The 22,905-nt window shown below is 38.8% G+C and overlaps 1 protein-coding gene across 5 annotated transcripts in view; it reads right to left on the bottom strand.

Annotated features, from left to right (window-relative positions):
* Positions 1–22,905, bottom strand: part of LOC146003848 (advillin-like) — a 143,306-nt gene that overhangs the window by 80,509 nt on the left and 39,892 nt on the right. For 2 of the 5 annotated variants that reach the window (XM_083142306.1, XM_083142307.1), the window contains exon 1: positions 21,755–21,899. The exons of the other annotated variants lie outside the window; for them this stretch is intronic. In XM_083142306.1, the coding sequence (XP_082998432.1) occupies positions 21,755–21,812 (58 nt within the window). In that variant the 5' untranslated portion in view covers positions 21,813–21,899. Of the gene's footprint in view, positions 1–21,754; positions 21,900–22,905 lie in introns of those variants that run through there. 5 annotated transcript variants of the gene reach the window in all.

Here is a 22,905-nt window from a genome sequence, read left to right as displayed (position 1 = left end):
CGAACCGAACCGAACACAAGCTGAAGGCAAAGATGGTCAAAATTTGCCGACGAAGGAGGTTGACACATGAGCTTTATTTGTAAATCTAACTTTCTACTAAACATTCTTTGCGAAAATACAGGCACCGCAAATGGCATCCCTTGTGTCGGTGCTGAGAAAGGACAAACTATTAAGGGTGAGCCTCTTCGATTTTATGGCAGGAAGATGTGGAAAACATGAAAGGCGTTGGTGGGAGAAGGGATTCATGGGCTGGTTTAATCCCTTTTGTTGGTTGGAAATATGTCCACTCCTGAAATAGAGATGTGCAGTTACTTTTATTTTTACTTCTTCAGAGCACTTTCCTTTGAGTTCAATATCTACCGACAGTTGCAAATTATGCCACAGATTAAGATTATGCTAGATTTGGCTGTTATGCTAAACACAGGGTGCTAGGTGCCAAAGACGGTTAAATTATACTAGGTTTAGCACCATTATGCTAGGGTTGGCATCGCTGCTGTAGGGAGAGAGAAGGAGGGAAAGCTTGTGGCTTGGATCTCTACAGCACGGGCGAAATGCTCTCGCCATACGCGGGCGTACGGAGACCTGATTGGTTCTAGGGGCCATGTGATCTTTCCTGCCTTCCGATTCAAGGCGCTGTACTTCCGATGCAGACGACAGAAGTAGAATTCCTACCCGGTGTTTAGTGCTCGTGCCTCTGCTCATGCTGTGTGATGCTACAATAAGCAATATTGACTGACGTATCTTTCTTTAATGACCACTGCATCGTGTAATTTATCGCAAGAACAGTGAAGTGCATTAAAAACTAAAAGAACAAAAAAGTTTTTGTCAAACAAGTTGATAAAGTCCTCGTGGTAGAAGTTCAGCCTGTGGCTGCTCTACCACCTAACCCACAAAACTATTTATTTAAAGAAATATTTTTTCGTTAGTATCTAACTGCCTAATATTGTGCCAGTGGAAATGTTTAGTATTCGTTTCAAAACTCTTAACATTGTATGATCTCTTGACAAAATTATTTTAAAATGTTTATCAGCATTCTCAAGATACAATAAACAGTGGTCTGAAACTCTGAATTACTACTAATAGGCACTGTTACGTCAGTAGAGTGTACGATTGTTGGATCATCCACCCCCCTTCGTGTCAGTGTGTTTTGCACAGCGCGAGAGGTTTCCGGTTCGAATCCCGAGCCTACGGGAGTGTCTCTTCATCAACTTCATCAATATCATCACTCATATTCATATTTGCAATTAGCCAAAAGTGATAGAAAGCGAAGTAAAATAAACCAAATCATTCAATAGTTGTATCATCCACAACAATGAAGTCTACTGTTGTTCTAAAGGCGCTTGTGATTGAGGTAGGTTTTTTAATTACTTGCGTCATGCCGAAAGGTTTCCTTGATTATAAAATACTGTTTTGCTACACATGTGTTACGTGTGGAGCAAAATACTCCGAATGGTGTGCGGTGTTTCTGACTTGAGCAATCTAATTAAAAATGGTATAAAACACCAGTGCTCCAAACATTTATTGCACACTGAGGCATGTTATTTTCTAGATAAAACAAGCATGGATCATGTTTTATCGGAACCCGGCTGACTTAATGTAATAAACACAATGAGATTGTGATTTTCAATAGACAATACATATGTCGGCTAATTCCATAAGTAAACTCTTAAGCAAAAAAAAAAAAAAAAAAAGGCCTACCCTTCCTTCTAACTTGGCGTTCCCATCCGAAATGCTCATGCTACGCCACTGGTGACCAGCGGCCACCCACCCATCGTGAAGAAATTGGGGAGCTGCGAATAAGTAGCGTAACCTGGTCATGGAAATCTATGTGGGTTGGAGATTTAATAGTGCAAACACTGCTGTGTAAACGCCATGAAACGGAACCGGTGCTTCTCACTTATACTACATGTTAGTTTGATACCTAAGCTACCTCCCAGTAAATTGACTCTTCCTTCCAACACCAGCGCATGCGCAGTGATGAGAATAATAAGAGTATCGTTGGAGTTGACGGTCTAAAATTGTGTAGTCAGAACTCTAATGTGAAAGTTCTGGTGATTCTCGCCGTACCTCCATGACAGATAGTCGATGCACAGTATTACTGTTCATTTTTGGAACATAACCTGCGACCTGCGTTGCAAAAGAAGAGGGGACACTTTCTGCTGAATCCTCCCATCATTTTGCAGAACAATGCTCGGCCGCATGTAGCGCAACCTCTGGCTGATTTGTTAGCTCCATGGAGCTGGCAGATGCTCTACCAGCCTTGTGACTTTCATTTGATCCCTAAGATGAAGCTTCCGAACTGTTCCAGAGATTCTTCAGGCAATAGAGCGCTCCATTCGAACCATCAACAGAACAGGCACTGCTACAGATATAGTACGACTTCCACATCGCTGGTAACGGGTTATACACAAAGCTGGTGACTACATCAAAGGGCTGTAAATGTTTCACAGACATACCTTTATTTGTATCGTTTGTAAATAAATCGTTGCCACTATTAAATCTCCAACCCACGTGCAACAACGGCTGGGGGTTCGTCGTGCTGACCACACGTCCCGCCGCAACTAGTTGGATGATGGCTCACCTCTGCTGAGGCACGTGGGAGTGAGGCCGCAGGTAGGCCCTGGCCCCCAAGGGCTGGGGGGGGATAGTTCTCCCTTTCCAGGTCTGCCCCTGGTAGGTCTAGAAACTAAACACCCGATATTATGATGAACAAAATCAAATATTTCGTCTTATTGAATTTCGGTTTAAAAATTAAAAAGAAAAGCTTCATTTTATTGATATTTCGTATTATAGGGTTGTAGGGAACGACGGTGAATTCCCTCATCGGGATACTGCATCTCCCTTTCTGGTTGCAATGTTAGTCCATTGGGAAAAAAAAGTGGGCTGTTGTAAGCATCGGAAGCTTTAAAAGAAGTTGGAATTTCTTCGCACACCACAAATGTTACAAATATTATTTTGCCTGAAGCGACAAGCGACACGGATGCTTACATGGAGCTTTCAGACCGAAGCAACAAGCGATACGCTATACATGTCTCTTCGGACCAAGCCAATCAACAGCAACGTTTCACACCTTAGCGGCATGATAGGCCACACAAGCCAAGCCTGTACCAGCTGGCAGAGGCGTCCGGTCATCGGGAGATGCGGCGTTAACGAAGCAAAATAATAAAAATATTGCATTTTATATATTTTACAGAAGCAGTAAAAATAATAAGTCAGAATACTCGCATATTTGTGCGAAATAAGCCAAGCGACAGCATGAAACAGCTCGAAATACGCAAGAGACTTAGCGCATCGAAATGAGGCCGCCCCAGTACTAACCCTCGCGCCTAACCCTCCCGCCAAGTTTCCTATTCAAGGCAATTATGTTCGTCGGCCCAGCTCATCGCAGAATGGTGCGAATCTCTCTGGTCTCTGCCAGTGCCGAGAGCAGCCGAACGCTTCCGAACAGGCAGACAGGTCCAACGACCTGTACTTTCCCCCACTCTTGAAGGTCTGGGTCATAACAGGCCCTTTTTTCAGCCCCCATCCCCATGTTTACAGCTATGGCAGGGTTTGTCTGGAGTTATTAAGATTCTTCCGAGTGTCCAGTGGCGTGCTCAAGGAGGAGTGGTGAGGATCATAATTCTGCTTAGGCTCAATATTATTTGAAAAAAAGAAAAAGAAGAAAGAAAAGGCAGGAAAATATGGCAAAATGAGGACTTCAGAAATGACTACCAAAAAGTACACTAACTCCCCCGCCCCTCTTCGAAAATCCTGGGCACACCACTCGAATGTCTGCTATTTCCACTTGTTAAGAGGAAAAGCACACATTGAACGATATGAATCTGCTTTTCATTATCAAAACAACAATTGGCGGCGAACCACAAAGATTCTTCTTACCTTTAAACGCGTCAATTGAGGTGTTTTTATTTCAGTTTCCATCATATTTAATAATTCTCGTCGTATGGGATAGAATTATGTGTCTTTTGTAGTCGTAAGTTCTGTGATATGAGCTTTTACATTGAATTGGCAGTGACCTTGGTGTCTATCGCAGAGAAATATTGCCCCCCCCCTTCCCTCTCCGTTGAAAGATCGACTCTGACGTTTGGCAAATCTTGCGATGACTACGTAAAAATGTCGCGCTTCGCCACTGCCAGCTGGTGAAATCCTCAAGCGTGTTGCTTGTCGCTTCGGTGTGAAATCTTCCACAGTCTGCAAAAAGGATTCACTGCGCAAGCGCAGCCAACAGACAGAGGTGACACGATGCAAGATGTTAAGAAAACGGCCCAGTCCGAGCGACATTCACAGCTTGTTGTGCGACTATGGCACGAAAGGTTGTATTAATTTCTGATGGTTCGTTTCCAGGTGACACGTGTCGCTTGTGGCTGGTCACTTCAGTCCTAAAGCACACTAACTGACGATCGCTACCTTTTGTTCTCTAAAAGAGGATCGTTGTACCCTCTTGACAACTAAATTTAGCCGACCATCCTCCAGACGTCTAAAACATGTAATTTTCACAAGAATAAACGAAGGTCCCCTTCTCTTGGCTAAAGATATCACAACTGGAGACTACGTCTAGAACTAATAATACATTTTAAATTAACCTCTAAAATAAGAAAGAAAGAATGATAGGTCGTTAATTCGCCAGTAATCTGCACCAACCATTAACGATCGCGAAGGTGGCGATAGAAGTTTCTAGGAACCTATGGTAGACAATGAAACATAACTATTTACGACCATATGTTTTTGAGACGAAGTCATTCTCTAAAGTTACGTAACCACAAACCTAGAAATAAATCTTCAGTAATACATATCTTTGAGTAAGCATATATTGGTTTGTATGTATGATACAAAGAAGAACAATAGTCACATTCAAATTAATTATCTACTGGCTGCTTTAAAATAAAAACAATGTCTTGTATTTTTATTAATTATTTATCTTTTGTAGTCCTCCTCCGTGACCGTGCGGTCTAAGGCGCTGTGCTTTGAACTCCGATTGCGGGACGGCATGGGTTCTATTCCGCCTGGGTTCAGTCTCTGGGTTCTCGGCATGTGTAGTGGACCTGTGGCAACCCATCATCGTGAGGAAATTGGGGAGCTACGAGTGAGTAGCGTAACCCGGTCTTGGAAATCTCCTATAACGGCTGAGGGTTCGACGTGCTGACCTCACGTCGCCCCATTATCGGTTGAAGATCTCCACACTTCTAACCAGCCTCTGTGGCGGAGTCGTTGGCACATCGCGCTACGATGTCAGAGGTCCCGTGTTCGAATCCTGGCCTGGGCATGGGTGTATGTGAGTGTTCCTTCATCAATTTCATCATGTCATCTCTCATCCTCATCTTCGCAATTAACCAAAAAGTGGCAGAAAAGTGAAATAAAATCAATCAATCCACACCTGATTGATTGATTTGTTTTATTTTACTTCGCTTTTTGTGCCACTTTTGGCTAATTTACGAAGATGGGGATGAGTGATGACATGATGAAATTCATGAATGGACACTCACAAATATCCATGCCCAGGCCGGGATTCGAACCCGGGAACCCTGGCGCAATCCACACCTCTAGGTAGGATTGTGGGAGGGAGAGTGCAGTCGGGAGGTAGGCCAATGCCCTTCGAGGGCTGTGGCGCCATGGGTTATCATTATATTTTTATTATCTTTTGTAAATGTCCTGTAAAAATGTTGTTCTGAGTTACTGACAGTGGTGTACCGAGAATTTTCGAAATGGGTGGTTGCATACACTTTTTTGAGTAGTCAGTCCTCATTTTGTCACCTTTTTCTGCCTTTGACGTTATTTTCTTTTTCTTTAGGAATACTGGGCCAAAGGGGAGGTTATGACCACCACTATCCCCCCTTGGACACACCACTGGTTACTGAATTCACAAAACGGTCAATATCCGCTGTGATCCCACTACCGTAAAACAATCATAATCGTTTTTAAAAATATTACTGCTTTTACATAGATAACCTAATTAATGTAGTTTAATGAAGGGTGACGATATGAATGCGCATGCGCTCACGAAAAGAAACGGTTTCATCCCGTTTCTGTAAATAAGTATTCCGAAAGTTACTTTTTTAAAATTAACTGAGTTACAGATGCATGGTACTTGAAAAGTAAGCGTAAGTTACTTTTGTAGTTACTTTCAGATGAAAAATACCTTTCAAACAAGTTACACACAATCAATGATTATTAATTGTAGTAAAATAAATACATGAAGACTTACATGTGTTTTATTTATGTTTTTGGTACATAATATAAACTTCATATAATTATATTGTAGCAAAGTCAGATTTGCTTAAATGATCATATTTAGCATGTAACGAAGCATAGCGTCATTGTCTTGGGCGATTTCACGAAAATCCTTTCACCTTAGCATCCAGAGAAGGCACATAGTTGGAAACAGAGTTGCCAAATTTAGCTCTTCCCAAAAGTTACAAAGTTTCAAGTTAACAACTTAAGTGTTGCAAAGTAACTGTTGATAACATTATTTATATTTCAAAAAGTAACTCTTACTACTTACTTTTAAAAGTAGATAGTTTCAATTAGATTTCCTTAAAAAAAAGTAACTCTACCTTTCAAACGCTGCTATGTATTACGAAGCAGACTGTTACATTTAACGGCGGACAAATTCTAACGTGTTACATTTCATCTCATTGCATTGAAGGAACAAGAATTCTTAATTAAATTAATTATACTCTAAATTTTGTTTCTCTAAGAATGATGGTTGAAGGTAATCTGATGCGTATCTCTTTCTTTTTCTCGTACTCTGTCAAAGGCGTGGCAGCAGTGTTGCCAATGCGGTGGTTATTTCCCACTGGATCGTCTTTATTATTCTGCTACTGAATACGTGTTCCGCCCACCATAATTTACCAACACTATACTTAATTCAAGCAGCTGCCGCCAAAGAAATACATGTGTGACTCATGCCACCCCGTGATTATTCTGTGCTAATCGCTTACTCAAGTACACGTGGGCTCTGGCTGTCTGGGTGGCCGAACACCTTGAGAGCGACCTCTCCTGGTTTCTCCACTCGAAGGTTCCCGATTCGAGTCCTAGTCTGGGCATGCGTTTTCCTTTGTGAGTGTATAAGTTTTATCTAATCATCATTCATCGTCACGACTGGCCAAAAGTGGCAGAAAAGCTACGGCAAATAACTATACCCCGACCACGCTATCTCCCGGCCCCCATTCACGGCGCAGAACGGGTATTTTGACAAAATCTTGTTTCGCTGCTGGGCACTTCGGGGTGGAGGGATTCTACGGTTGCCGCTTATTGCCCAAACAGGGAGACAGCGGTAGGCCAAGTTGACAGCAAGTTTCTTCGTATGTAAACGCGGCAACAGCGGGTCACTGCCATAAAGGCGGTCCCCGCACTGGTTCTTAGCTTCGACGGACTCACATTAGCATGTCTGGACAGGTCACTGACCGCATCTTTCAACACAACAGTCAATTTTATTATGTGAATATTTCAGACAGGCTCCCACGGAGCCGAATGGTTGAAGCTGTCGCCTTTGGTGCCAGCGGCTCCGGGTTCGATTTCCGATGGGAGCTCCCAAAATGTCGGCGTTGATCCATCGACGTGAGAACAATTGGGGAGCTACTTGAAAAGAAGCAGCGAGCTCCTGTCTCGAAAGCCAGAGAACAGCGGCGATGGGATTCTACCCTCGCCCAAAGTAAAATTCGTTCTGAAAGCCCTGATCCTTAGGTGGCTGTTGCTCCATGGAATTTGGTTTCGAGTATTCCAGACACATATCACAAAATGACAATACATATCCCTTTCCGCAATAAAAAAAGAATAGATATTGAGTTCATACTTTCAAGGTTACCAGACTTTGGGGGGAAAATCGCAGGACAATTGGTTAAAAAAAAAGGTATTTCTTTAGAAAGTTATGTTGTTAGCAAGTCAATACAGGAAAAATAGTTTGCCAATGCTGAAATATACTGTAAACGTACACCCAACAGCAGAAGAAATGGGAGGCGAATTGTCCATCACCATTTTCATTCATTTCGTAATGGGACGATCGTGATTTGAAATAAAATCATCAATAAGCAGAGGAGAACAACATCTGCTTCACATCAACAGAATTCCATTCCTCAAAACATCACAGGACGTAGAATTAAAGAAGAGTTTTGAAAAAGCGATTGAAAAGTTGCCTGCTGTTATTTTTGCTGTTTGCTGTACAGGAACACCTAAAATGCAGGAGACGAAAATATTATCCAGCGGGACAGGGATCACTTGGAAAACGAGTGGTGAAAATTTCCTCTTTCATGCATTGTGCTTTATAAGTTGGAGATTAAACTAAATGTTATTCTCTTTTGAAATAATTCAAAATAAAGAATTGCCACAATTTTGGGGAAAATATTCATTGCTCTCTCTGGGAAAGTGTTTGCCCCGCTACAAAAAAAGTTTTGTTTTGCCCCCCCCTCCTCCCTGAAAAAGGGTTTGTCCACCCTCCCCCCCGAAAAACTTTGGGTGCGCCCATGCATTTGACCTGCGTGTACGGATTCTGACGTGCTGTGAGCTTGGTAATTCTGTCGCGGCCTTCACCTGTTGATTTAAAAGTACGGCATCATAGAATTGAGAAGAGAATGACTGCTCCATGAGCTATGACGTCATTTCCTTGCACTTTTCTCGGACTTCCCAACAAATGCCTTCATGTCTCCCCTCAACCCTCTCGGTTCTTTCACATAAGGCTGTAAAACGTAGTCTTCCATGCTTGACACTTTATGACCGTTTTCTGCAGAAATATTCCTTGCAATGCCTGGCGATTTCTCTTGTTTCAGGAGTGGGAAATTAAGAATGTAATCGGATATCATAACGTTCTTTAGACAGTGAAATGAAAGGTACGTCACAGGTTATCTGCGGTGAAGAAACCGGCTATGGGAACTGTATATCTGTGGGGCAAAAATCGGCTATTTGTGGTGGAGAAATCGGCTACATACAGAACCCGAAACGTGTCAATTGACACATACATTTTGACTCCAATAACACATTAACGTGCATAAACTGCAAATGATGCACTTTCTGTTGTATCAAAATACACACAGAAATGCATAAAGGGTTACTTTTCGTGTGATGCACTAAAAATGCATCAATTGGGAAGATCAAATTTCAAAGATAACAAAATTACACATTTAGCCATGTCAATTGATGCATTAAAAGTGAAATTTTGTTATCATTGAAATGATCTTGTCTGATCTTTCCGGTTGGTGCATTTTAGTGCATCACACGGAACACCAGCCGATAAAATAACCTTTTATGCATTTCTGTGTGTATTTTGACACACCAGAAAGTGAATCATTTGCAGTTTATGCACGTTAATGTGTTATTGGAGTCAAAATACAACCTACTGTTTTTGGATTTTGGCTTACTGCGTTTAAAAGTATTCTTTCTGTTGAGTAATTAGTGCAGGATAAAGAAAAAAATTATTCTAAAGAGCTAGAATATTATTATCAAGAAATTAGTAAGCTTAATGACGAAAGAATGACATTTAACTATGATTTAACTACAGGGTATCTATAAAAGAACTCCGGGGTTTTGAAGCTAAATATTTCATTAAAAAAACTGAAACTCAGGAAAAAAGTAAATACATATTTTTGAAGATAACGTTATCAAGTTTTGTTTACAATTTAATAAATTTCAATGTGTGCCCCGTTTGTAGCACGGCACACATCCAAACGATAATCAACATCTTGCCACGTCCTGGCCAGCATGTCTGGGGTGATGGTTGCCACAGATGCGATAATTCTTTGCCTTAGATGATTGCCATCTTGAATTTTCTCCGCATAAACCAAGTTCTTCACATGTCCCCATAGGAAAAAGTCTAAGGGAGTAAGGTCCGGACTTCTTGGAGGCCATGGAATAAGCCCTTTCCTTCCAATCCACATTTCCAGTTTCTTTAAACGCCTTAAACAATTGACGAATTGTTTTGTCCGAAGGCTAAACACCACCATACTCGCGTCGAAAGTTCCGCTGTACAGTAATAACAGATCCAGTTTCTACAAGCCATATCACACACTGCGCCTTCTGTGGTGGCGTCGCCATTGCACTGAACTGTACTGTGTTCGGCTCGGCTCGGCTCGGCTCGGCCACTTCAAGGTCAACGCTGCGCAGCTTTGCCAACCTTTGTTGGAATAAACAACTCCAAACGGCGTGAATAAAACTTGATGAGCTACTGATTTCAAAGTAATTAACTAACCTGAGTTACCTAATACCGTTTGCGCGCTATCATTGTTTAAAACCACGGAGTTCTTTCATAGACACCCTGTATTTGCGGGCCAAAAACTGGCTATCTGCGGGGCAGAAGCGGCGGCTATTAACGAGTTAGGAACCGACTATCGCCCAAGAAGGAACAACGTAGCTACCACATTAGACCACACTGGCCACTTTCCCGGCAATTTCCAGTAGAAATAATTAGATAAAATCACGCATTCAATTTGCACCAACAAAAAACGATAAGATTTCAGCCTTTCTTCTACCCTTTCTTTACTGTATTGGTAGGGTTGATTATAACCTCCTCCATTTACTCATCTCCATATCGTCAATGGCCTCCCCGATGGTACAGCAGTAACGTCATCGCTTCGCAATTAAGGTGTCCAGGTTTTTTTGCCCGATGGATATATATATATATATATATATAGTAGCTTGGATTCCATTTTAAACATTAGGTCTAGTCCCGATTAGCCTATCCGTGCATAAAGTATATAATGAACCCGAGTTGGCCATTACTTCGTTGATTTATATTATTATCTCATGTTTATTATAGTTTCACGTATTTTACAGTTAATGATTCATATATATATTCATAAATATTATATTAATGCCTTCAGCCAATTTTCCAATACGGCCGCCTTTATAATCGTTAACATTATATACTGATAGGCTATATCTACAAGTATAAACAGCGGCACATTTAAGCAATTTTTATATACTCAACATCAATAGTTTGATTTGCCTTTAAATGTTCTAAACATTGTTGTAAGTTTCATTTCAATCAGGTTAGTGAAACCTAAGTTATTAATTTCTGAGTTAAATTCCTTATATCTATTCGTTGTTTCATGTTTTTGGCAAACGCCGTTCTTTTCTCTTATTATATTTTGAAAGCCATTGTTGATTTATTTAAATTCTTGTGGTGTGAGAAGATCACGCGTTTCCGATTGCATTGTTGCCACCACATACCAAAATTCACTGTGCCAGATTAATGTGCATTTCCAATATATTACTGTTTTCTTTTATCTACTTTCTAGTATTAAAATTTATTGTGTCTGGTAACCCCGTGTCAGTGGGGAGGTATAACCGCTTTTCCAGAGAACGGTTAGCAGTTGCGCGTTGCGGAAGTTTAGGCTTACGCATCTCTCGCGTTGTACCGGTCGGAATTATTTTAATTGTATTTTACTACTACGCGATCGATATACGTGCGTGTTTCTAATAAACGCTAATTGGAACATATTGCGGTCTTCTTCTATTTCAAAAGTTTATTACGTACTTGTGGAATACCTGAATCGGGAGAACAACCTCATGGATTTTCATTGGACTTCACCTGTAGATACAAGGGGAGGGAACGTAGTATCTCAGCCCGAACCCTGGGATTAACCAGCCTGCTCTGCTGAACTAGCAAGGTAAGTTGTACAGTTCAGTACAACGCTACGAGGACGTAGCAAGTTAACTTAAAACTCAAACTAAAAGTACCGTCCGATACATGAAGAAATAACAAAACATAGCATAAAACGTAAATATCTCATGAAATTTGAGCACGCCACTGGACAAATGTTACATAAAGGTTCATTCAGTTCTAAAGAGATCAATATCTCAAAATCAGTAAAGTTAAGAAATAAGATTAACACTTCGTTATTCATAATTCCGGAAAGTCACCAAGAGCTGCTGATAAGAGTTTTGCCTCACGAGATATATATATGTCGTTGGAATCTCAGAAACGATAACCAGAGATAATCACCTATCACATCCGTCCATGAATGTTTTCGTGAATCTATAAGACTACTTGTAACTTTCGTCATATATCTGAGTTCATTTCATCACAATATAAGGACTTTTTATTCTCTCTACTAGACTGCCTATGTGGGTTATATACTCGTAGGCAAGAATGAAAGAACCAATAATAACGGCAGTGACCAAGATTGTAAGATAAAGCTGACGAAGGAACAGAAACAAGGAACGGCAGACACTGACCGGGACTCGAATCCAGAACCTACGAAGTCGAGATCGTGTCCAAAGCGCTCGGCCAGCGAGACACCCTCCTTAGTAAAGATTGAATCACACGGAACTGGATTTCCAGTAGGAATGCCCTAGTTGGTGCTGGACTGGCTACCTGGCTGGAAATCATGGTCGCCGAGCTGGCTGCTTGACTGGTTTTCAGGACCAGACCGTGTTTTATTGCAACTGACTTCTCTGGTAGATTCTGTGGTAACAGCCAATCAGAGCGAAATTGGGTCATGTGAAGGTAATCTGTGAGTTTAGCAAGGAAGAGTTTCTGTCTGTGGTTTCCGAGCGTTGGTTATTTTTGATCGCTGTTCAACAGAGACAAGGTGCATTCATGTTCATTAATATTTAGGAATTTATCCAAAGCGATGAGATTTGTACACATGTCATTACTGATAATGAAAATCTTTGTTATTACCATTGTATTAAAGATTCGACATATTTAGTTGAACACAATATTTTTTTATGAATGAATTCTGCGAATCTCATGTTCAAATAATGAATATATGCCAGAGTTAATTTAAAAACTTGTTGAGTACACCTTCAATACCACCTTATCTTTTTTTAAATATCTATAAATGTTAAATAATAACAGCAGTAGCTAGTCTCCTAAGACGTTTTTCCTCAAGTCGCCCATCAATCTTATTTTGGTCGCCTGCTCTGCGCAATGCCTTGTGAGAACAAAAGTGTACCGACAAATTCGGTAACAAGTATCATGTGAGGCGAAAACTAGCAGCTGAGCAAGTACTACACAACTAGTCCAAGTCTAACTGGAAAATCCAGCAGGAAATCTAGTGTCGTGTGATTCAGGCATTTGTTTTAAGTCCACTTTTATGCTCAGATAGGATAATCACCACTAGACTATCAATTTAAAGAGGTGCCCGAACCATTCTACCTTCCACTGGAATCGAATCCGAGACCTTCTAATTACAAGACAACGTTAGACACTACACTATCGGGAAGGTCTATCAAGAGTATAAACAACAGCCAGTTGGTGTTTCTGTGGTTACGTATTGAAGTACTGGCCAGTTTCGGTTAAATAATACTATTATATCCACGTTTCATCGTATTTCCACACTTCACGGTTTTGAAAACGAGTATTTCTGAGAAATCGAGGTGAATGGCCTAGACTACATCGAATTACAAGTAACTCGGACTTTATACAAAATAACCTAAAAACTACAGTGAAAAATAGGTTATACAGTGTTAATATGAATATTGTACTTGAATTGCTCAGTACAGTAGCAACAATGATGATAGGATAAAATTGTTAAACGGTATTGAAACCTACACTTGAAATAAACTGTCAAGGTCTGCTTCAGAACGTTGCAGTTTCAGTGCACAAACATACTTATCAGAAGAAACACGGACTTTTTCTTTTTGCCTCGGATTGTAGGGAACATCGTATTATCGAGGCTCTACTGTATAGTTTTTCTTGTATGTACGCATTGCTTGCATTGTAGAATTATTTTCTACAATATTTTTTAGATTTAATTTCAAAATTGTTTTTAGTTCACCAAGAAGTTTGGAATGTACATTTAATGAATTCAAAATGAGAAACTCTCTACCAGATGTGGAAACCACAGGAATATATAATATAAGTTGTTCATGTTCAAAAAATTATGTAGGACAAACAGCAAGGAAAATGGCAATAAGATGGCACGAACACGATTTGGACATTATAAATCTAAACCCAAGAACAGGTTTGTCAGCTCACATCATCGAAGAGAAGCATTTGATTAAAAATATAAGGGTTTTAAAAAGATTGAACGGAAACATAGAGTTGAATGTCTGGGAAGCTTCGTTGATTGCAGAAGAACACTGGAATAAATTAAATAATGAAAATGGTAACATAGATCCAGTATGAAGTTTTTCTTTTTCACAAATGGAGTAAGCCACCATCTTTAAAATTTAATGTAACAGAAAACATCAAGAAACTTTGTGAAAACAATGATGACTTTGAATTACCTAATGATATTTGGGATTCATAATTTTAAATAAAAAATAATGTGATCAAAATTTTTAATCTGGAGTAAAAATAAAACAGACACTGCTTCTTTTCACAGTTCAACAATATAACATTGACAATCCATTATATAACGGATTATTTTTGTTTAAAAAATTCTTAGCCATTGTTATTATATAACTGTATCTTTAGTCAAAATAAAAATAAATGTCTGATGAAGGGAGCGTGTGTTCTCCTGAAACGTCACAACGAAAACTGTTTTCTTAGGCCTCTAATGACCGTAAACTACAAGAAAATAACTCTACTGTATATGTATCACTTCGCAGTATTGGGCAATATGTTTATGCAACGGAAATGATTCTATGAATTTTCTACTACTTTGAAGTTGTACTCATAAGCTAATTAATTATATGAAATTTATGTACCGTACTACTTACTCGGCACGTGACAAAAAATAAATTCAAGTTCCTGCACTAACCGCGATAAGTTGAGGATGAAAACCACATTTCACGGAAGGAAACATCGTTCTGTGTTTTCCTAATCGATATTTCCTGCGCTAGTGACGAAGATCAAAACAGTTATGACAATGACCTACATTTTAGACATGCAATGTAATTTAGTACGCCACTGCATTCCACGTTTTCCACTCTAGATCGAAACTTGGCATAGCGTTGAGTGATCATGACTAAGAGAGAGCGGCCGATAACATTTGTTTGAATAGCTTCCACGCGTATGTACGTGGGTCGTTCAATATATAAGTTTCCGTATGCTGTAAAAAAAATATTTTTAACATACATTAGAAAACTATTCATACAGGTGTAGGAGGATCCTTCCTCACTTCTCCACATAATCCCCATAGAGATTCAGGCATTTGTCCCACCGTTGCACCAATTTGTCCATACCCTTTGCAAGAAAATCAGGGCTCTGGCTATTGAGCAATATTCTCACATTACGCTTCACTTCTTCATCTGTTTCGACACGGTAACCTTGCAATTCAGACTAACACCGGAAAAAGATGGAAATCACTCGGCGCTAAATCGGGGCTGTATGGGGGGTGGGGCAGCCGTTCCCACCACAATTCTTCAATTTTGTGTTGTGTTTTCACTGCTGAGTGGGGGCGAGCGTTATCGTCAAGAAGAATGACACCAGCTGACAGGAGACATGGTCGCTTGTGTCGAATTGCGTTTTTCAGTTTATCCAATGTTTGACAATAACGGTCAGCATTAATTGTTGTTCCTCGTTCCAAAAAGTCCATAAGAAGAACGCCCTTAGCATCCATGCTTCTGAACTCCTTATGACGCGAGCCCGCGTTTTCCGAACAAGCATTTACTTTTCGCCCTTGAGCGCATGCGCCTTCACGTCTGATAACGAATCGATTGTTGTTCCTTGTAGACGAAGGATGGCGCTTGTCAACCATGTGTTTTTTTTAATGACATTGTTTTATACAATATTTTATAGCACAGGGAAACTTATATATTGAACGTCCCTAGTATTTGTGCTCATATTGCTTCTGCATTTATAAATATAAGCACAAGGTTCTCACTCATTTTGCTAATCCAAATTTCCCAACTTTTCAAACTAATTTTGAATGTTTTAACATACTACTAATATATAAATTATTTCTTCAACTTGTCATGTTAATCAAATGAACTAAGTTAATTCAGAATAGTTGTATTATGAAGAAAAATATAAAAACGTTTTTACACAAAAGATGTAAGTTAAAGAAGGTTCTTGAAGGAGAATGTGAAAAGTGGTTAATCCTGGCATATGTACAATGAACCCCTTAATTCCTAAGCTGATATCCCAAACATTACTTTGTTTTCCAGGTCAGAAATTCTAAATAAATTCTATCAAAGAAGCAAAGCCGTATTATTTATTATTGAATATTTCTGCTGGTTATAGCTTGTCAAAGTGTAAACAAACAACATTTTCAGCTCTTACTCTGACTTCTGAAATTTGTCAGGTGAAAATTTTTCTGACTGTGAATTAAATTCAGGTGACACTGCTTGCTTTCAATATGCTCCAATTGTTTCAGTGGAAGGAGGGAGGAGCTTCTTCATGCACAAGTCTTTACTAGAAAACAATAACTAGACAATCATTTTAAATTATAATAAATTTAAAAATTGTGCACTGCCATCCATTAAATTACTCTCCAAAATCAATTTATTACCTGTTTAGGAACTAATAACAGGAAATTGTTTAAACAAAGTTATTGGTCATTTTCTTAATTTTTTAAATTTTGAGTAATGCTTTATTATTTTTAGGTCATTTTATTAATTTTTTATTTATCATTTTTAGGTCATTGCATGCCCTACCCTAATTATCAGTGTATTTAAATATTACATATTATTTCTGGTCATCTTATGTGACTGATTGATCGACCTAGAGGGTTACGAAGCCTGTAGGTTCGAATACTAGCGTCATAAGGCTTTAAAACATGCAAACAAATTGTAGTTTATTTTCCAGTATGGACATATGCGAATTAGCAATTTAATGGGTAAAAGGGGTGACCTTAGTAAATAAAAGGTATCTAAAAGTTAACCTCACTTCTACGTAGTACCCTACACCCCGATAACTGCAATGTTTCATGCCAACGAGGTTCTGGCGTCTGGCACGGCGTCCTACGGTCAGCCGTGCCTTGACCTGTGTTTGGTTCTTATATGTGCTGATTGGCTCTTTACAGCCTCAGATTTTAACCAGGTAAGGAAATTTCAGTCCTCAGAGACATGTATTGATTTTAGTTATGGTAAGCAGCTGGTCAGTGACGTGCCCAGAATTTGAGAAACGGGAGGGGTTACGTATACTTATTTTAGTAGTCAACCCTCATTTCGCCATCTTTGACGTTCTTTTATTTAGGCTCTGTCCGAATGGTAAAAAGTACAGACTTAAAGTATGGTCTTGACGGAAGTGACGTAACCTAGTACAGTTCGAAAGAGCCAAGTACAGAAGTACACAAGTGTACAGCTCGCAGCACAGATCGTTCCGCAGTCGTTGTTCATTTGTTTAAAATCACAGAGGTAGAAAGGCAGCTATACAGGTTAAACATACGTTATGGGCCAGCAAGTTGTTGGTTAAAGTCTTTCTAATGTGTGGAAATGTATGTGTAAGAACATGTGAAAATGTTATGTGATTTCTATGGTGAAAAACGAGTGTTTAAAACACGGGGAAAACAATGTGTCCTCAGCCTTATCTGCTGACCGTATTTGGCGCTGCAGTCGAAGTGCAATTTGAAAGACTTTCACTTCCAGTCCACAACTTCAAGACCGCACTGCAAGACTATACTCGGAGGATGCTCGCTTGAACTACGGTCTTGCACCTTTCGGGCACGGCCTTAGAAATACTGGCCCAACCCAGCAACCCTTCTTTAAGCACGCCACTGAAGCTGGGTCCCGTATAATGTGACGGCAGCAAATAGCCCAAACAATTCAATCCATGCATTTCATCTCATGTTCCAAACGCCTTAGGCATTCTTTACTTTAGCTCCAAGATTGCAGCAAATCACCTGCACGTATATTTCTTACACTATGCCATAAAAGAGATATGCATTCACCGTTATCAAGAGACAAGTCGTGACTAAACCGTAACCCAATTGTTACCCATCATGCAGAACAGCTCTGTAATCAACCACGGCAAATTGCTATTGGATTTATTCATTTAATGCGTGTCAATCATGATAACTGATAAATCCATTCTCAAATTGAAATTCAATGACACCGATAAAAATTATGTAGAACAAGCACGATGTTATTACGGTAAAGCATACCTCATACTTCTTCACCTTGTCCAGTACAATAGTTAATAGCATTATCACAACGGGGCTGTTCATACTTTTCCGCTAGAGGAGCCACCCCTGTTGCGTCCCTAAAGAATTTCGTTCGTCATCTGGTTGCCCTAAGCTTTACATTGGAGCGCGATAGAATGGCTATTCAAACGTTATTTTCAACGAAGGTGAGAAGTTCTCGTGTAAATCGACAACAAAAATGTGTTTAGCAAACCTCTAAGATTATATAACAAGTCATATGTTTCCGAAAATTACATTCTCCTGAACCTAAGAATTAATATCTTAAAGCGCAACGGCAAGGTAGCACAGACGGGCTAAATATAGTATGTTTATGAACAAAGAGCACTAAACTTGATGTAATTTAGGTCGTTCCTAGCTGACATGGACCTATAATACAAAAATTTAGATTTTTACACTACGTTTTATGTTTCCTCTTGTTGCCAATTGCGAGTATGTGTAAATCAACGGCGGGAGTAGGAATCGGAGGAACTCACCATTTTACAAAGAAAAAATGTATTACGTGAGTAAGCGCATGGTTTTTAATATTATACACTATGCTCTATATGATAACTTAATATTAACATGTTTTCTTTGTACTAAACAGACATCCCCCCCCCCGTATTTTCGTCCTTTTTGTTTTGGGTTACAACAATTTTACAATTAAATTCCTGTAAATAAGAAAGCCCTAGAGGTTGCGAGACATGGCACAGAATATAAAATATTTTTTGTAATAACTATTCTTCTCGATAAAGGTGTATGAATAAAATAGAGAACCATATTTACTAGCCATGAGGAAAAGTATGATATCACGTAAAAAAATGAGTCAGTTATTAATAACAACTATAAAAATAAAAGTACAGTCGCATGGAATTATTATGTATTATTCCTTACCAGATTCACAAGAATAAAGCACTTGAATTGTGAAAATTGCAAATGACGTAAACAAATTCTGTGCAAATTTTAAGGCTTCTTTGAGTTCCGATATCTTTTTTGTTGTTGACGATCGTCTTAATAAAATTCTTAAATTCACAGCACTGATTATTTATCTATCATGTTCCGACATAATTTCTGAGGTTAAGATGAAATTAAACTTGCAATTCAATGTAATAGCAGCACGTTCAGCATAAAATTCCCCATGTACATGTATTTAAATGGGAGAACAATTACCCATCAAAAGCGTGCTGCCACCTACAATAGTTTGCTTTGATCACGTCCATTACGTTAACAATAACAAAAAACGTGTGCTTTAGGAGTAAGTTTTAAATGCGAAATGTATAAGGGATCAACTCTACTCTCAAAATTCACTGAAGACTCAAATCCACAGTACCTGATAGAATTTCTGATTACAGCGTACCAAGGGCCTCCCCGATGGCGCAGTGGTAGCTCCGTTGCCTTGTAATCAAGGGGTCCCGGGTTCGATACCCGGTGGAGGTACATAGTGGTTCGGATCCCACTTTAAACTGTAGGTCCAGTCCCGATTAGCCTTACTGTGCATAAAGTGGACTTAAAACACCAAATCAATCAAATACAGCGTACCACAAGAATCCGTAAATGATTGAAGAAAAGTATGAACGGTGATTGATCTTCACTGTAAAAAGCATGGTGCACGCTTACAAATACTCGTACCGGGTGTAACAAAACACTTACACTTCCCACTTAGAATCTTCAGATTTTTTTCCCCCTACATAAAGATGAACTGTTCTCAAGACGATATCAGAAGTTTTGGTAGCAGGGAAACGTATATTTACGGAGTTGAAATGTATTCCAAAACATTACGTTTCTCGCACAATGGAATTTATAGTCGATTTTTATGGCAATTTTCGCGGCATTTCGCTACTTGGTCCCTTAATCTTAATTGATTGATTTCAGGTGTTTAACTTTGCTTTTCGGCCACTTTTGGCAGCGTGATGATTTGATAAAATTGATACAGGGACACTCACAAAATACACACAGACCCAGGCCGGGATTCGAACCCATGACTTAAATGATATCATTTCACGTTATGTATAATGAGAATCACTCATGATTTTTATACATGCTCCGGTACCCTTCCGCCTTCACCCATCGTAACCAGGCTAAAGGTGAAAACTTTTGCATGGTTTATGAAGAGTATGTCGTTTATGTACGCTTTCTGTTGTTTCAAGCTCGCGAAGTTATGGTGACGTAAAGTACCTTGTTTCTTTAGCCTGAAACAGCACAGCCCGAAGGCTTTGTGAAAAACAACCCAAGACAAACACCATGCGGACGTTGCCTACCGATTCATAAACACAAAATATTAACGAAAAAGGTCCATAAATTTACAATAAATATCGGTTATTTTATATTTATTTGTATTATAATATAAAGTAAATCAAACACTAAGGACTGGAATCTTACGAAACCAAAATATAAGTGACACTTTCGTTGGGAGTGTTAGATATATTTGTGCTTATAATTTTACGTAGTTAGGTTAGGGGTTTTAGGTTTAACGCTGTTAGCAATTTACGTTTTTGTTAGGTTAGGATTTAGGAGCGTTAAGTTTGGTCACGTTATCGTTTGTACTGTTCTTTTCACAATTTGAATGTGACCAGTTTTAACGAATAAGAAACTGTAAAAGTACTTTGAGGTAGGAGGTTTTTTTACTTACGAGGGCCGTAATTTGGAATCAAATATCTCGGTTATTTGTAAAAGGTGGGACAAAAAAAGGTAACCGAAACATGGAAATGAGATATAACTTCGCTTACCTTCCTTTTTTGCCCCACCGTGTAGTTTCCGCAGTCTGAAACACATTTTATGTTACATAAAACATCCGGAATCTATCAATTAAAGAGCCTTTCTATGTGAAAGTGAAGAAACGAGGTTAATTTTATTTTCATTCAAAGTATAATTTATTAGGTAAAATTAAAGTGAAAACTATGCAGAATTTGGGATTATTTTAAAAAAAATAGTTTCATGGCTTTCAAATGACGTTAAAAAACTATAATATTGTTTATAGTAGAAGTGAGGATTTAAGTGAGGTGTTTCCACTTAATTTTGTTTCATTATGATATAATATTACACCATGAGAAAACCAATTTCATTCTAATTGTTTATTTATTGTTTATGTATCTTAAGCTCTGAAGTATACTACTTCATTTGCGTAACACTCCTTAGTTTGAAGAATCTATTTATGATAATTTTGATAGTCTTGGCATTGTTCCATAATCCTATAAATTTAATAATGTACATGGTGTCACACATGTCACAAAATTTGTCACACGCGTCACATAAGCAAAACTGTTTATAAAAAAAAGTATGTAGTATTTTTAATTTTTTTTTAAAACCGAAAGCATAAAAATGTCAAATTAAGTTTGCTTTATGAAAATAAAATAAAATTGTTTCACCAAACCCATGTATTGAAAGACTGAAGAAGTTCCTAAAGTCATGTCTCGGAAGTGTCACACCCGTCACAATTACGAAAAGTGTATTTTCTGGAACTGAAAATTGAGAAATGGGAGGAATATTCTGAAATTAAATAACTTTCGTCAAGAGAAATGACATTACACGATATTTATAGAGTTACACTTTTCAAGGTGCTAAGAAAATAATTAAATAATGAATGCGAATTTGTCTGAATGTCACATCCGTCACACGTCACAATGGAATTGCCCTAAAAAATATTCGACGTAATTCTCGAGAGGGTACAGTCGGTCAACGGCCTTCAGTCTTCAACCTAGAATCAAATCACAAAACATCGTAATTGTAGCCTGCAAATTTATATATTTTAACTAATAAATTAATAAAATATTTATGTAGAATTCTACTAGGCGTAGATACACCTCACTTGAGCCTACCGTATTTATATGCATCCTCCTCCTTCGATTCCGAAGGAAAGTAGAAACAATCCAACATAACGAAGTGTAAAATCAATTCCTTATTCCCCGGTACAAATCACTTATTCCTGTGCTCTCTTTTAAGCAAGTAATTTCCTCTTTACTCCTGCATGTAATATAATTTCACGTTTGGTGTTCATTAAGTTTGTGTACTCAAGAAAACAAGATTTATTTGATGGGTACACCTACGGAGTGTACACCCACTTTCATTGGTCGACAAGAAAACGTCATTTTGCACTGCACCGTAACGACACGAAGGTGGAAACCAATTAGTGATGGAATCCCTAGTATAGTTAAGTAAACGTCACGAGAAATAAAATAAACACGCTTTGCATCAAATGCTTTTACACCAGAAAATCGTAACTTCCTACTTTCCGTGGGTGAAAACATGACGAGAGATCAATAATGGTGAAGTGAACAGGTCAATTTGAAAGAAAACATACTTGAACAAAACAGCATTAATATTATATTTTTCTTTAATCTGTTGTTTGTTTGTTATAACTGTACACGTGGAGACTAACTAGTAATGGATGAAAACTAAGGTTTTCTTCGAAATTGAAAAAGTCAGATAGCTCCCAAGTCATGTGTTATGACTTCAGTGTGCATCTCTATAGGCGCCTAAGCGGAGAAATGTTAAATAGGAACTTGTGAAATTTCAAGTGAATAATAAATATAGGCACATTTCCAGCCTAAAGTAACACTTGAATGGAAAATAGCTTAAATCAGTGGATCTCAAAGTGTGGAACGCGAACCCCCAGGGGTACACCAATGAGTTGAAGGGGGTACGCGATCAGTTCAGAAGAGAAATATATCCACACAACAATTTTGATGCAGGTGTGTAGAGCAAACTTCAATGTTTCAGACTTCATACCTTTAATTAACACTCAACAGGAAAATAAGGCTGATTTTCTCACTGACACTCTTATCATTGTTTCATATTTTTTTTAAAAAAAAGAAAATACGTCGTCGCCTTGTAATCAAGGGGTCCCGGGTTCAATACCCGGTGGAGGCACAAGTGGTTCGGATCCCACTTTAAACTGTAGGTCCAGTCCCGATTAGCCTTGCTGTGCATAAAGTGGACTTACAACAACAAATCAATTAATCAATCAATT

The sequence above is a fragment of the Lepisma saccharinum genome, chromosome 20 (assembly GCF_977018435.1).
Source record: "Lepisma saccharinum chromosome 20, izLepSacc3.1, whole genome shotgun sequence".
NCBI classification, from domain to species: Eukaryota; Metazoa; Arthropoda; class Insecta; order Zygentoma; family Lepismatidae; genus Lepisma; species Lepisma saccharinum.
The sequence above is the reverse complement of the archived record's forward strand: the minus strand, read 5'-3'. Positions and strand labels throughout refer to the sequence as shown.